Source organism: Mus musculus, chromosome 15 (assembly GCF_000001635.26).
Source record: "Mus musculus strain C57BL/6J chromosome 15, GRCm38.p6 C57BL/6J".
In the NCBI taxonomy this organism is placed as follows: Eukaryota; Metazoa; Chordata; class Mammalia; order Rodentia; family Muridae; genus Mus; species Mus musculus.
The window spans coordinates 25,732,680-25,748,386 of record NC_000081.6 but is presented as its reverse complement, the minus strand read 5'-3'; the positions used below and the strand labels follow the sequence as shown (position 1 = coordinate 25,748,386).

The 15,707-nt window shown below is 45.0% G+C and overlaps 1 protein-coding gene across 1 annotated transcript in view; it reads right to left on the bottom strand.

Annotated features, from left to right (window-relative positions):
- Myo10 (myosin X) overlaps positions 1–15,707 on the bottom strand; it is a 191,124-nt gene that overhangs the window by 65,287 nt on the left and 110,130 nt on the right. The window contains exons 11-19 of the mRNA NM_019472.2: positions 14,281–14,399; positions 12,295–12,441; positions 11,886–11,986; positions 11,726–11,792; positions 10,845–10,937; positions 10,362–10,430; positions 9,018–9,100; positions 5,938–6,046; positions 4,131–4,211 (exon numbers count right to left, since the gene is read on the bottom strand). Of these exons, the coding sequence (NP_062345.2) occupies positions 4,131–4,211; positions 5,938–6,046; positions 9,018–9,100; positions 10,362–10,430; positions 10,845–10,937; positions 11,726–11,792; positions 11,886–11,986; positions 12,295–12,441; positions 14,281–14,399 (869 nt within the window). The remainder of the gene's footprint in view (positions 1–4,130; positions 4,212–5,937; positions 6,047–9,017; positions 9,101–10,361; positions 10,431–10,844; positions 10,938–11,725; positions 11,793–11,885; positions 11,987–12,294; positions 12,442–14,280; positions 14,400–15,707) is intronic.

Genomic DNA, 15,707 nt, shown 5'->3' with positions numbered 1-15,707 from the left:
GGGACTTGGACAATGTCACTGTCTATCAACCTGAACATCTGCAGAAGGCTTTGCTGGAAAAGAAAAACAAGGGATGGAAAGGAAACCTGTAGGGCTGTGGAGATGCACAGTGGTAAGAGAGCTGGCTGCGCATCATGAGCACCTGCCTAGGATCTCTAGTTCGGGTGAGCCTGCATCTGCTGTAAGCCTAGGCTGGAGCTGGGGTGTCGAATGCAAGCCTCGAGGACCTCTGGGGCTCCTTGGAGACCAGCCTCATAGGATAATGAGCAGTCTCCAGGTTCAATGAGAGACCTTGTCTGAGGGAAGATACCTACCTCAGGTGCGCGCGCACACACACACACACACACACACACACACACACACACACACGACACTGACACTTACAAACTATAGTGATAGTGCATACCTTTAATCCTAGTACCTGGGAGGCAGAGACAAATGGATGATTCTAAGTGCAAAACCAGTCTAGCCTACACAGTAAGACCCCGCCCCCTTTTAAAGCAATACATAAAAAAAAAAAAAAAAGCCAAACAAACACCAAAAGTAAGGAAACAAAAGTATGTAATAAAAGATGTCTAAAAAACCATCAGAGGAACTTAATATATTATTGTCAGAATGTTTAAAAGAAACCACAAAAGAAAAAAAACACTCTAAAGCTATGGGTGGTAGCATGTAACATTAATCCTAGCACTTGGGCGGCAAAGGCAGGCAGATCTCTGAGTTTACATACTGGTCTAGAGAGCAGTTCAAGGACAGTCAGCAGTACACAGAGAAAAAAAAAAGGAAGAAAGAAGGGGGGGGGAGGAAGGAAAAGAAAGAGGGAGGAGAAAAAGAAAGAAAGAAAAGAGAAAGACAGACAGACAGACCCTCTAGATTACAACACAACAAAAACAAAGCATCAGAAAGCCAGGAAGGGCAGACGAGCAGCATCAGGTCCTGCAGTCCGTCTCCAGGGTGCAGTGTGCTAGTTCATGAACCGTGCCATTCTAACTGGCAGCACACACTGCTGTCTGCCCAGTGTTCTTGCTCCATGTGCCATTAGAGCCCATCCAGGATGTTGTCAAAATGAAGAAGTTTGTGCAAGACTTTGAAAGTAGTATCATTGGGGTGTCAGAGATGGCTCAGTGGTTGAGAGCACTTGCTAAACAAACAATGGGGACCAGAGTTTGGCTCACAAATGCCTGTAGCCCTACATTCCTGGGATCCAGTGTCCTCTTCTGACATCCATATTTACACAGTAATGCACACCCATATGAGTGCCTATATTCACACATATGCACTCACAATAGAGAGACCACAGTCTGAAAAAACAAACAAACAAACAAACAAACAAAATGGCACCTTGAATTGTTAAGGTTGTTACTGAAGTTAAAGAGCAACTATTTAAGTTACTTATTTAATTTCAGGAAAGTGGGGGGCGGGGGTTGAGAGAGATCGTGATCACGAATAAGAGGGAGACACCCCACTTCCCCAATGGGTGCTTTAGCATGCAAAGGACGGGCACCTTTCCAAGGCCTTAAAGATATCATCTCCAAGTGTGCCTTGAAGCTCTGGGACAAATGGCAGGTCTTCAGGACCTTTTACCATCAAAATCCTGTGAGGCCTATCTGACCATCTCTCCCTCTTTGCCTTTTCCTCTTGCCAAATAGTCTATCTTGTAGCATATGACTACAGTCCACTAGATATATCTTGGTCTCTCCCTGATGGGGCCTGGCCTTCAGCCTCCCCCACACAATGGACGTCTCTCCCTCACTCTTCCCCAAGATCACCAGCCTTCCTAAACAGTCTCTATTGTCTTTCTCTAGAAGACCCGAGCCTTGAGAAATGAGACCTAAGTTCTGGCCTTTGGTGAGAAGACACGTTGTTGAAAACAGTATTATATTCTTAAAACTTGAGTAGAAATGTCCTGGAATCCATAATGCTTCTCTCCTCCAACCTAGGCCCTCACCATACCAAACCTATGACAGATTAAGGAGGCATGATAGCCAGGCGTGGTGCGAGAGGCATACTTGGCTGCTGCTCTGGGCAGTGGCCCTGCCTTCACCTCAGCTCCTGGAACTGCAGAGAAGTTCTCACAGCAGGAAGGCTACCCTAACACTCACCAGTCTGCCCCCTTCTTAATTCCTTCAGAATATCCTCAGGGTTTTTCTGTGGAATGTTAATGAGAGACTTTTCTGAGGAGATCTCCTTTGCTAAAATACCAAGCTGGGAGAGATCACAGGCTAGGGATGCCCTAGGGGAGAGACGCAGATGAGGTCCTGCAGGTTTGAGGTCAATCCAGAAGTCTCCCATGCTCTTCAGGAAGTCTGGGGCCACTACTGCTACACCCTTCTATATCAAGAGGAGGAGGCTGAAGGGTCACATCACCATCTAAATACCACCCACCTGCCTTCTGGGAACTATGAAGGTCTAAAATGGCTATCAAGCCCAGAGCAGGCTGCAGACCTCCTCCTGTTAGGAGTAAATTTTCTTAGCTTCATTACAATTTGGCAGCAGAAAGATTCTCCCCCAACTCTATACAGTGGTGAGGGGCAGGGAGGGATGGTGTGTGTGAGAAAGAGAGAGAAAGAGAAGAGAGAGAGAGAGAGAAAGAGAGAGAGAGAGAGAGAGAGAGAGAGAGAGAGAGAGAGAGAAAACGAACCAACAGCAATACCATACAAAAAACCAAAAGTGACAAAGGATCCCAGATTCTTCGGACTTGACCGCCTGTCCTGGGCAGGCAGGAAGGCAGGCTGTTGGCCCCGCCACACCGGGCCAGTCTGTGACTCTTGCACATGGGTCCTTAAGGCACAAAAGCAGCCCCCTTCAGTTCTAACCTACAGCTCTCTAGCTGACAGGCTTGGTAGCTATTGTGGGTGTCCCTTTTGGCCACAGAACCTGAAAAAGACTAATTCTAGACTCTGTCCAGAGTAGCCAACACCCCCATCCTGAGTGACACACAAACATCTTCACAGTCACACCTCCAAGCTCCCACATAGCAAACCGGAAAGGGTATGCGTGCACCTCACCCTCCGCTGGGGCCCGGGGACACAGTCCCCATCGGAAGAGAGGGAAAGCCAGACTCCTTCTAGATTTATTTATCTTTGTACTAAAGGCATTTGTGAAGACACTCTAAGGGTTTCCTAGTGCACAATGGGCAGAAACAAAACCATGGTCTTGGTGGAAATGAAAGACCGCCAATCAGGTCACCTCCTCCGGGAATCTCCATGTTCTAATTAGCATTCTTCACACTCATAAACCACACCTACGTTTTAGGGCAGAGACGAGTTGGCTCTTGTGTCACGGACCTTATATTCCAGTGCCTATAAAATGGTATCAAGACATTTTTTACAACCCACCTCTTGGCATGTTGCTAATGAGTGCCTACAAAGCCTGGGTGACACACAGTTGAGAGCCGAGAGCTGAGGGAATCACAGAGTTGAGTTGGGTCACTTTGTAAAGTATAAACTCAAAGTAACTGGGTATAATCAAATCTCAGCATGAAAAAAAAAATAACAACAAAGAAGCCATTTCTTCAATTCTGGCTGTGGGCAGGCTTTAAGCTTCTATAGTCTGACAGAAAAAAAATGAACTTTGTGCCATCTAAGAACAGAAATCATCAAGGATGGAATCTGTCAAAATGAAATTTCTGTTGTTAGAAAGGGCAGCAGTGCCAGGCAGTGGTGGCGCACACATTTAGTCCCAGCACTTGGGAGGCAGAGACAGGTGGATTTCTGAGTTCAAAGCCAGCCTGGTCTACAAAGTGAGTTCCAGGACAGCCAGGGCTATACAGAGAAACCCTGTCTTGAAAAACCACAAAAACAACAACAACAACAACAACAACGTTTTTTTTGGAGCAGGATCCAAGCACTTTAAACAAAAAAGCAAAGCACCAACAAAACACGTGGCCTTTACAACGTCTCCTTTCCAAGGAGGGTCTCCGAAGTCCTAAAGTCCTCCCTGATGTCAGAAGCTGACCCACAGACACAGAGGCTGAAGGGCTGGTTACCCATATACTGTTCGGTTAATGCCATATCCGCTTCCAACCATCTCTAACGAAAGGACTTTGGAGAAGCCAAGCCTATGGGTACCCCCTCCTGGAGGCTGTCCTTGGGGAGAGCCCAGGCTGGCCTTTCCTTCAGAAGTCTTACCTTCTGTGTGTTTGGCTTGATGCATCTGACAAAGAAAGGATTTGAGGAGCTTAGTGTTGCCATTAAGGAGTGCAGGGAGTCCTGTAAGGAGGAAAAGAACACATGGGTTTGGTCAGAACAAAAGAAAAAATAATAAAAATCAGAGGAATAAGAGTTTTTGATAAAATGATCTCAGCATGACATAAAACAAGACAAAGATCTCACTTAAATATTTAAAGTGAAGAGCTTGACACATACAGTGCCAACTCAAGTCATCCCTCTGTGGGGCCCAGAGCTCTCGCTTTACTTCCCCAAATCTCAGTCCCCTCATCTATACAATGGAGAGAGTGGCATGAACTCACAGGGCAATGTGGGAGTGAGCTCAACAATGGATGCAAAGTGGTTGGCCCAGTGACTGGCTCAGAACAGGAATGTGGTAGCTGGGAGCTGGCGCCACCACATCTGCCCTGTGCGAAGGCTGCCCTTCAATGCCTGGGGAGCTGGCAGTCCTGGGGAGTTGTCACATCCCCAGGACTGCCAGCTATGCTGACATGTGACTCCCCCCTCAATCACCAGCAGCTCAACCCTTGCCTCACAGGGCAGATCTTATCAGCATCTGCTGACTGACAAGATGCAATGGCCCCTTCAGCCAGAATTTTCGCTTAAGGGGAAACAGATAATTAAATGTGGGAGCAGAGGTCTTCATAGGCTGTGCCTCCAAATGACAGAGAAGGCTTACACATCCACAGTGCTGGTGTGCTTTATTTCACTCAGACTTGGGTACCTGGAATCACTGCGATTTGGGTAAAAATGGTTAACATTCCCAGGTATGACAGTTATGAGATATATAATATATCCCCAGGTTATAGTTATAGTATACACACACACACACACACACACACACACACACACACATATTCACAGGTATGATAGTTATGATATATATATAATATATAATATTATATTCATATTAATATATTATATATCATAAAGTATCTTTTAGCTGGACAGTGGTGGCTCATGCCTTTAATCCCAGCACTTGGGAGGCAGAGGCAGGAGGATTTCTGAGTTCGAGGCCAGCCTGGCCTACAGAGTGAGTTCCAGGATAGCCAGGGCTATACAGAGAAATGCTGTCTGACCCCCCCCCCCCCCACCCAAAAAAAGACCAACTATTTCAACAGCTTAGCATTAAATAGCTTTCCTCTTATTTAAAAGACATTTTATGTATCATGCAAAAATACATATATTGATACATTTATGCATACTATGCATACAAATATATACATTTAAAATATTTCAGTGTTCTACAAATTCTTCTATATAGTCTATACATGTATCTCTTTTATAGATATCATAAGTATCCCAGGTTGTTCTTGTGGTAAGTTATCAAGACAATAAGCCACTAAATACATTGTTATCAATATTAATGTCCACACACATGAGCTCTGGCAAGTCTACAGGGTCCTTTCCACCCTGTCTCTCAGAACAAAAGTAAGACTTAAAGTAATAAAATAATTTCTATTTTAATCACCTTGGTGATTATGAGGTTGTTAGACCACTAGAGGGAAAGAATAGCAAAAATTGTTTTATTAATTTATAAAAATCTCAAAGAAAGTCTAAATATTCCTGCGTATACCTTTCTTTTTAAGTGTTGGAAATTGAACGATGGTCCTTAAGCATGATTGAAAAACCCAGCCAGTACTCTAATACGTGTTGTAAAAGAAACAGGGTTCAGTCTCTCATCCGCCTCATGTCCACCTGCCTCCTGCCTCAGTTCTGCTAGATCCCACGAATGGTAGACTCCTGCAAGCCAGTGGCTCAGACTGACCTTGAACTGCGAGCTGACAGTGGGCCGCCGGTGTTTGCTTCCGCATTTCAAGGTGTCCTGGTTGTTGCGGCTGGAGACGTGTTCAAAGAGGTCATAGATGAAGTCGAACCTGTGTGAAGGGAGCACAGACTGTGAGGTGTGTACACGTGACCGTCAGGTACCTGCTACTGTAATTACAGTGTAGTTCTACAATGATAATTAAAATAATACACGGGGCCCTGAAGAGCTGTGAGAGCATACAATGACTCAGTGGGGCCTGGCAGTGGGGGTGCACACCTTTATTCCCAGCACTTGGGAGGCAGAGGCTTGTGTATCTCTGAGTTCAAGGCCAGCCTGATCTATGGAGCTTGTTCCAGGACACCCTGGAACAGACAGAGAAACCTTATCTCGGAAAACAAAACAACCCTAAAAACAAACAAACAAACAAACAAACAAACAAACAGAGAGATGGTGAGCTGGGCGGGGTCTCACTGATGAATAGGCTGGAGACCCACCTAAGCCCCTATAGCCTTCCTCCACTTCCTCATCTGCACCATTTCATACAGGGGCTTCTTGGGGTGGGGTAGGGGAATGGGTTCCAGGACCGCTCATGGAAACCAGCACCCCAAATGCTCAGGTCCCTTGTTTATAATAAGCCACTGTCTGCACAGAACCAACACACATTTTCCCACACACCTTAAGCCATGTCTAGATTATTTACAGTAACAACACAAAGAACATTCTCCCTAAAGAGGTATTAAGTGTTACTGGCTAGGTCGGTGGTCCTCAGCTTTCCTGATGCTGTGACCTCTGAATACAGTTGCTCATGCTGTGGTGACCCCTAACCACAAAATTATTGTTGATGCTACTTCAAAACTGTAATTTTGCTCCTGTTACAATCTATAATGTAAGTATCTGTGTTTTCTGATGGTCTTGGGTGATCCCTGTGAAATGGCCATTCAACCCCCAAAGGGGCTACCACCCACAGTTTGAGAAGCACTGGTTTAGAAATAACAGTGAGGGGCTGGTGAGATGGCTCAGTGGGTAAGAGCACCCGACTGCTCTTCCGAAGGTCCAAAGTTCAAATCCCAGCAACCACATGGTGGCTCACAACCATCTGTAACAAGATCTGACTCCCTCTTCTGGAGTGTCTGAAGACAGCTACAGTGTACTTACATATATTAATAAAATAAATCTTTAAAAAAAAAAGAAAGAACAGTGAGACAGAAGTCTTTTCAGCACAGCCACAGGCTTTGTCTCTGCTTTATTTCTAACACAGGTTTTCAATCAATAATTGGTCAGCTCTACGGAGGAATTCTCAGGTGCAGAGCTGGTGTATTCTGTCCACTGTGCACGGAGGTGAAGGGTCCATCTGACACATGTTGGGACAGTGCTAGTAGGAACAACATCCAGGTGGACACAGGTTCAAATCCTGCCTCTTCTACTTCATAGCTGCCATCACAAATACAAGATGCCCCATCCCTCTCTTTAGGCCTCAGATGGCTTATCTCAAATGATGGGAGAAATTTTAGAATAAAATGAAGATGTGGTGTAGGCCAGAGACACAGTGCCTGGGCCGTGGCCAGGAGATTGCAACTCCATCACACAGCACCATCACCACTATTGATAAAGTGAAAGGCTTTCTGATAACTCATCAGCTGCCTAGCACTGTGGACAGACACTACTAGCTATAAAGCTGGGCATGCTGATGGTGCCACCGCCACGGGGAAAGGCACAAGGACCATCCATCCATCCATCCATCCATCCATCCACCAACTGTATCCTCAAGGTGGAGATGGTAGGATTCCTCCCTGGGCCTCGGAGAAGTGTGCACTTTTGCCTTGGGCTGCTCCTCACCCCAACTGCTTTAAACTCTTAGAGAACAGCCTGCATTCCATTAAAAGGTCAAAGCTGGCAAAGGTGAAAGGGAAGTAAGCTCCCCCCATTTGCATAGGGAAACCCCAGGCTGCTGCCTCAAATTCACCCCTTTCACACTAGGACAGAGACAGCTTGTGATCTCTGAGAGCAGCTCTTCCTTCTACAGCATCCACCACAACAAAAGGCCGCCACTTAACATCAACAGGCGGCTTGTATTTAAATGTAGCCTTTAGATGCTAACAGCTGAGACCTGCCTTGTCAGGTAACATGCTGTGGCATTTTCCAGCATCCTGTGTTTTCTGCCGGTCTGAAAAACTCACCTACAAATAGAAGTAGCTGAGAATAGTTTAAGCAGTGCACTTTCACAGGGGAGAACAGAAGTGTGAAGATCAAGCGCTTTGGATTGCAAGCTCAGCCTGGCTCCTTTCACCCCATCCATAGCTGGCTAAATGACAGGGTGACCACCTGGTATTTACGCACAGCTTTTTAACAATTGTCTACTTCCTTCCTCAGCCATTAAAAGTTATTTCTGTATATATTCATGCTATATCCCCCAAAGGTTTGAAAAGCCTACAAGGGAGGGCTTTGTCTCAAATCCTGTCTCCTTTACCAAGTCGCTGGACAATAGGGAACTTCCTGCCTAAGTTGATGCAAATAGCTAAACTAATCGTTAAAATTTTCTGTTTTCCCTTAACTCTTGATTCCATGGTGTGAACTTACAATTGCTGAATGAATGAATAACTGACCAATACATTAATAATTCTGGTTGTATTAACAGTTGCTTAATGTTCTTGACATCTCACCACGATGAGAAACAGGGTCCTATAAAAACCAGACCTGAAATGAAAACAGCTCAACGACCATAGAGTGGGCAAGCAGGCTGGGCTAGTCAAGATCAGGTTCCTGAGCCAAACGTACCTGATACAGAAGCTTAGCCTCTGGCCACCACAGTGATTTCCTCTCAGCAAATCACAGAGCTGCTCCCTGGCTGTGGTTCCTCACCAGTATAACCGCATAGATAAAGGGTAATATCCACCTCATGGTTTCATGTTTCTGCCTCAGTATGGGTACTCCTTGCTTCTATATTCTATCCCTTGGGTCACTGGAGAAGAAGCTAAGTCAAGTGCTTCTACAACTGCAGTGTGTTCTCTGTTCACAAATGCGGACATCCGCACACACTGTAATGTGCTTGCTAATGACGTCATGGAGGAGAAACGGCATACCTGCTTTCCCTGAGCAGGTTGAGAAGGTCATCTCTGAATGTGTCTCTGTTCTTTTCCAAGATGCCTCGGACATCATACTGCACCTAAGTAAAAAACGGGTACGAGAAAATGTCATACTCTTAATAAATTATGTTCAAGTTAGGATCTGCCCGGTTTTGTGAGGACCAAGTAAGCAAACATCAATAAACATCCTGTTCTTGCATCTATCCATCATCTATCCATCCACCCATCATCTATCTATGTCTATCCATCTATCAACTATCAATCAATCAATCAATCTATCTATCCTGTTCTTGTATCTATCATCTATCTATTATCTATCTATCTATCTATCTATCATCTATCTATCTATCTATCTATCTATCCTTTTTTGCATCTATGTATGTATGTATGCATGCATGCATGCATGCATGTATGTTGGTCTCATGCAGCACAGAGTCACCTCACACTTACCTCTATAGGCAAGAATGACCTTGAATTTCTGACTGTGGACAAAGCTCCCAGAAAGAAGACAATGTACCTGCTTGGCCTTTCTACAAAGGCTAAGTAGAACTTTAGTGACTGGGAAGAGTTAGCAAGTTATAGGTAGGGGCGTACCTAATTACTAATTGTCTTGGACTATCTTGGCCTCTTTTGTTTGTTTGTTTGGTTGGTTGGTTTGGTTTTTTCGAGACAGGGTTTCTCTGTATAGCCCTGGTTGTCCTGGAACTCACTTTGTAGTCCAGGCTGGCCTCAAACTCAGAAATCTGCCTGCCTCTGCATCCCAAGTGCTGGGATTAAAGACATGCGCCACCACCGCCTGGCTTCTTGGCTTCTTGAATATCCATTATCCTCTCTGTGTGTAACCTAATGTTCTTGTGACTATCCCATGAAATGTTTTGGGATGCGTTTATTTAAGAGACCACTAGCTTCCACCAAGAAGAGAGCTTAAGGGTGTCCTCTGAGGTCGGCAGCAGAGGATTTCTGCTTTCTTTGCTGTACCTCCCCTACCTGGGGCTCTCATCCATGTATCTGAAGAGTGTCTCTATGACCTTCTCTGTTGTGGCACTATAAAATGTCATGAAACTGTTACTATATTGGAACCTTATGCTTGGGGTTCCTAGGAATGGTCATGCATATTTGACTTAAAACTTCCTCTTTCCCCGTTGAGATGAGAGTTGTATTTGTCATTTCTATAACCTTTACCTTCTGATCTTCCTGCTTCCGCTACCCTGGAGTTACAGGTATACATCACCATGCCTGGTGTATGTGGTATTTGGTATCAAGCAAAGGTGTTTTTGTATTTCTAGTAAGTACACTGGCAACTAAGCCCCAGCCCTCAATAACATCTGAAGAAGATATTACCTCTCCTGCATAATGCTTCACGCCAAAATTGTTGACTGCAACGCGGGGTTTCACATAAAAGTGGTTATTCTAATGTTAAAAAAAAACAAAAACATAAAAGCTTTGTTTTACTCCTTGATTCCCTTTTGACTTCTAGAAAAATCCACATTTAACACAAGGCAATCACTGGAAAGCTAGGCGAATATCATCCGAGTTTTGGCATCTGGCAAGGGATGGCCTCCAAACCATTGCTCTCAACTCTTTCATGACAATAGGTTGAACAGTTCGGTTCCCCACTTATGAAATAAATAAACTTGGGTATACTCTGTGCAGGTGCCCCAAAAGCGAACTTTTTTCAGTATAGGTCTAGTAAGGAAGGGAGAGGGCAACTCCAGCTTAAGAGACAGAGAACATTCATGTGGGAGGCATAGAAGAGGGCTCGTCATCTTAATGCTCTCATCTGCTGCTTAGACAAAACCCAAGGGCCGGCGGGGTTTGACTTACAGCATGCTGACTGTGTAGCTTCTCCAACAAAGTGCTGTCTGTGGCTTGAGGAAAATGGCTCTCTTCATTGATCAAGGCGAGGAGGCCAAGTTTCTACAGGGAAGAGAAAACGGTTGAATGAATTAAGTGTGGAATGCCTTGTCTTTTAAACCACTTCAGAGCGCCAACCCATTCTACCTCCTAGCCAACCAATTCCGTCTCCTAGCAAGTCAATACTTAAAAGAGAAACTTCACTGCCGTTTTGGGGGCTTAAAAGATTCAGAATGGTACAGCACAGAGAAAAGCAATGAACTTCATTTTTGTTTGTTTATTTGTTTGTTTGTTTTCGAGACAGGGTTTCTCTGTATAGCCCTGACTGTCCTGGAACTCACTTTGTAGACCAGGCTGCCCTCAAATTCAGAAAGCCGCCTGCTTCTGCCTCTGTCTCTCGAGTGCTGGGATTAAAGGCGTATGCTACCACTCCCGGCTAGCAATGAACTTCTATATAGGACTTTTCAAAAATGGAAGCCATTGAAACGTTATGGTTAAACTTTTACAACCGGCCAGTCGACCAGTCTACAAGGCTTTGCTGGCACTTAGGACCTCACAGAGGCTACTTCACACACACACACACACACACACACACACACACACACACACACACACACACACACAGATTCTAAAATACTGAGCTCAATGAAACAATAGGCTGGAAGCAGCCAAGTGGTTACATTCAACCTCATGGTGCATTGGCGTTCACGTTTCCAAATGGCCCATTGTGTTCTCCACATTCTCATCTTTGATGTGCATGTTTGCACAAGTTATTTTGTTCCCATAAACATGAACCCGCCCAGCTGGACTCCCTGGGGACTGCGAGCATTCATTCTCCAGTTACCCATTACCTTCTCGATCAGGTCTAGACATTCTCCATTGTCTATCCAGTCAATATCTTCCCACACCAATCCCTCCCTGCGGGAAGAAGAGAAGGCCACATGAAATCAAGATTTGCTTACTGATTTTTAAAAAACAATTGTCTTTTGGAGTGGACTCTTGTGTGCTTACCTGCTATATTCTAGTTGTTCTAAGGAAAAAATGTGTTTGTTGAAGTATTCCTGAAGCTTTTCATTTGCATAGTTGATATTGAACTGCTCAAAGTGGTTAACCTAAGGGTGAGATACAGGGAGTAAGTTCTTCAGGACCCCTAATAGTGTGTAGAAAAAGGACAAAGGGCCAGGAGAGAAGAGAAATGTTCTGGGAAAGCCATCCATGGCTGCTCTAAGAACGGGTGGACCAGTCTGGTCTACAAAGTGAGTTCCAGGACAGCCACGACTATACAGAGAAACCCTGTCTCGAAAACAAAAACAACAACAACAACAACAACAAGACAACAACAACAAAGAAACGTGGGGAAGAGTGGCTTCTGAACAGAAGGCGCCTGCCTGCTTGTCCCGCTCTCTGCGCCCGTGCATACCTCGAAGTTTTCAAATCCGAAGATGTCAAGGATGCCGATGGATTTGAAGTCGTCTTTGCCTTTGATCCGGCTGTTGATCTTCTTGATCACCCACTCAAAGCAGCGAGCATAAAGTGCCATGGCCAATGAGTCTCTGCTATCTACGGCCTGGAAGGGGAGAGAAGGCCATGGCGGAAGGCATAACCAACCGGCCCATCCCGCCCCACTGTGGGAAAGATTTGGTTCCCATGGCTAAGTGAATCAATGTCTTCCAGGGAAATAAAAGAAAGGTCAGACCTACATACTGCCTTGACAGATCCATTCATAAAGACCTGCCGTCCAAACTCAACTTCACATGTCCAGTAATAGAAGGGGCTCCAGATCTATATAATGGATGTGTGTGTGTGTGTGTGTGTGTGTGTGTATTATGTATGTGTCTATACACACACACACACACACACACACACATATATATATGTACATATATGCCTATTTGCATAGTTGACATTGAATGTATATATATGTATGTATATATGTATATGTGTGTGTGTGTGTGTATATATATATATATATCATATATTATTTAGGTTTAAATTAAAATTAGGTTTAAACTGGGCGTGGTGGCTCATGCCTCTAATCCCAGCACTCGAGAGGCAGAGACAGGCGGATTTCTGAGTTCGAGGCCAGCCTGGTCTACAAAGTGAGTTCCAGGACAGCCAGGGCTACACAGAGAAACCCTGTCTCGAAAAACAAAACAAACAAAAAATTAGGTTTAAAATATTAAAACCTAGTTTTAAAATTATTTTCTTAATTTTTTTACTCATAAAGGTTCTTTTCCTTATGGGGTAACAGATTAGGTGCTGGACAGATGGTTCAGCGGTTAAGAGCACTGACTGTTCTTCCCATGGTCCTGAGTTCAAATCCCAACAACCACATAGTGGCTCACAACCATCCGTAATGAGATCTGACGCCCTCTTCTGGTGCATCTGAGGACAGCTACAGTGTACTTACGTATAATAAATAAATCTTTGGGCTGGAGCAAGCAGAGGTCCTGAGTTCAATTCCCAGCAACTATATGATGTCTCACAACCATCTATATAGTTACAGTATACTCATATACATAAAATAAATAAATAAATCTTTTTTTTTTAAAGAAAGATTAGGCCAGGTGTGTTGGAATATGTCTTTACATCTCAATATAAGGGAGGTAGAGGCAAGCATTCAAGGCCTTCCTGGTCTACATAAAGCATGCCAGGTCAGCCAGGACTACATAGTGAGAAGCTATCTCAAAAAGAAAAAAAGGAGATAGTTAAATCAGAAAGGGCAGGCGATACGGCTCCGTGGGGACAGCTGTCTGAACACCCAGCCCGACAATCCTGGTGTCAATCCCCAGAAAGCACGTGGAGAAGATCAACTCCCACAGTGTATCCTCTGCCTTCCACCCGGGAGTGCCAGGCACACACAAGAAGATAATTGTAAGGACAACCAAGAAGGAAGATTAGGGGGGCTCATCAAGGTTTAGCAGAGGCAAAGAACAGTAACAGTGCTTTGCGGTGCTCAAGTATAGTGAGGATAACTTTCACAGCTCACTTTAACTGAGTGCTGACTCTGCAGCAGACGCTAAGTACTTATAGCAAGTATTTGGCTTATTATTATTATTTTTTATCCTCATGAGAATCCTGTGAATTAGATATAACCATCCTTGGCTTACGGAAGAGGGAACGAGGCACAGTGAACACATTTCCCAAGAACTGACAGCCTTATGTGGAAGGATCAGCGCACAGTCTCAGCCGGCCTGTGTCAGACCCGAGCACATCAGAGCTTTGCTCCCCTGTCACTTACAGAACAACTTCCCCTATCTCCCAAACTTGGGTTTCTTTTCTATTTGGCCCATGAGCCAGTCATGTGGATGCCTCACTGGGATCACATGTGCACAGTAAAGTCATGGCAAGCCCCAGGCTGTCTTTGAGGCAAGTTTCAATGGCACTGAGGGCAGGAGGGTCATACCTGCTGGACACTGAGAGGCGTCAGGATCTCTTCTCCCCTGAGGATCATGGATCTCTGGGTCAGTGCATCTGTGAGCTGCGTTGGGTCCAGCCCAAGCAAGTCCGCAGACCTACCCAAAGCTGAAAGTGAAGGAGGAGGCACCGGTGAACTCACAGTTCCTCAAACACACCGGATGCTGGACCTCAGCTGGCATCAAATCTAACCACACACAGCCACACAGAAAGTGGAGGCAGACATGATGGACACATCTCAGGCAGTAATGGTTTCTGCCTGTAGCAACTTTCTTTAATGTCCTATATCGTAAAAGACAGTGAGATTCTCAGTCTCTGTCAGAAGCTTACAGATTTTTAAGTGTGTGTTTGTATGTGCACTTGCCTGTCTGTATGTTACCTCTGAGTGCAGGTGCCTGCAGAGGCTGAGGGGTTGTGATCCTCCTCCTGTGGGTTCGAGGACTCCAATCTGGGTCCTCTGCAAGAGCAGCAAGTACTCCTAATGGCTTATATCAGCTTTTAAATTCAGTTTGGTAAGATGCTCTGTGATGTTCTGTGATGCCCTCTTAGGAGCTTTTGCTCTGGTCAGGGAAGGGTAGGAGCAAAGCCACCTGAGGGCCACCGTGAAAACAGTCACAGAGCTCTCCAGCATCTCAAGGTCACAGGCACCACCTTGCCCAGGCACTGAGTCCTTCTGCTTTATTACAGAAAACCACAGATGGTCAAAATTTTGGGAACAACCGATCGCGTGGTACCCAAATTCAATCAATGGATACATCTACAATACAATCCAGAGCAAGCGCTTTATTGGCTGAGCCACATTTCCTCTCTGTTTCTTGGGGGTTTTTTTGTTGCTAAGAGACGGTCTTATGCTTGGTTGCCTGGCTTGGCAGTAGCTTTGCTCTGTAGCCTAGGATCACTGGCAATGCACCATTACCCGTGTGCTGGCATCAGACCTGTACTACCATACCTAAACTCACTGCATAGCTCTTAATGCAGTAAATATGAACAAACATTACCACATATGCAAAGGTTCTGTTCAGAGAGACAGAGACACAGAGAGAAACACACACACACACACACACACACACACACACACAGGAGACAGAGAGAAAGACAGAGAGAGGTGACTGCACGGTTAACTAGCAGTGCACTGCCTGAGGACACCAGAAGAGGGTGCTGGTTCCTCTAGAAACAGAGTGCAAAACACAGATCCTCTCCAAAAGCCACCCATCTCTCAATTCCTAAGCCATTTCTCCCTCTTTAACAAAGACTTTTTAGGCTCCTAAGACATTGATAGAAACTACGTGGGAATCAAACACAATAAACATTGAAACACTGACCAGGAGAAACCAGGCTCCTGGAGAGTTATTTTGATCCCAAACACACCCGGTACCCAATTTCTGCAACAAGATTTATTGGTTCTATCAGATACCT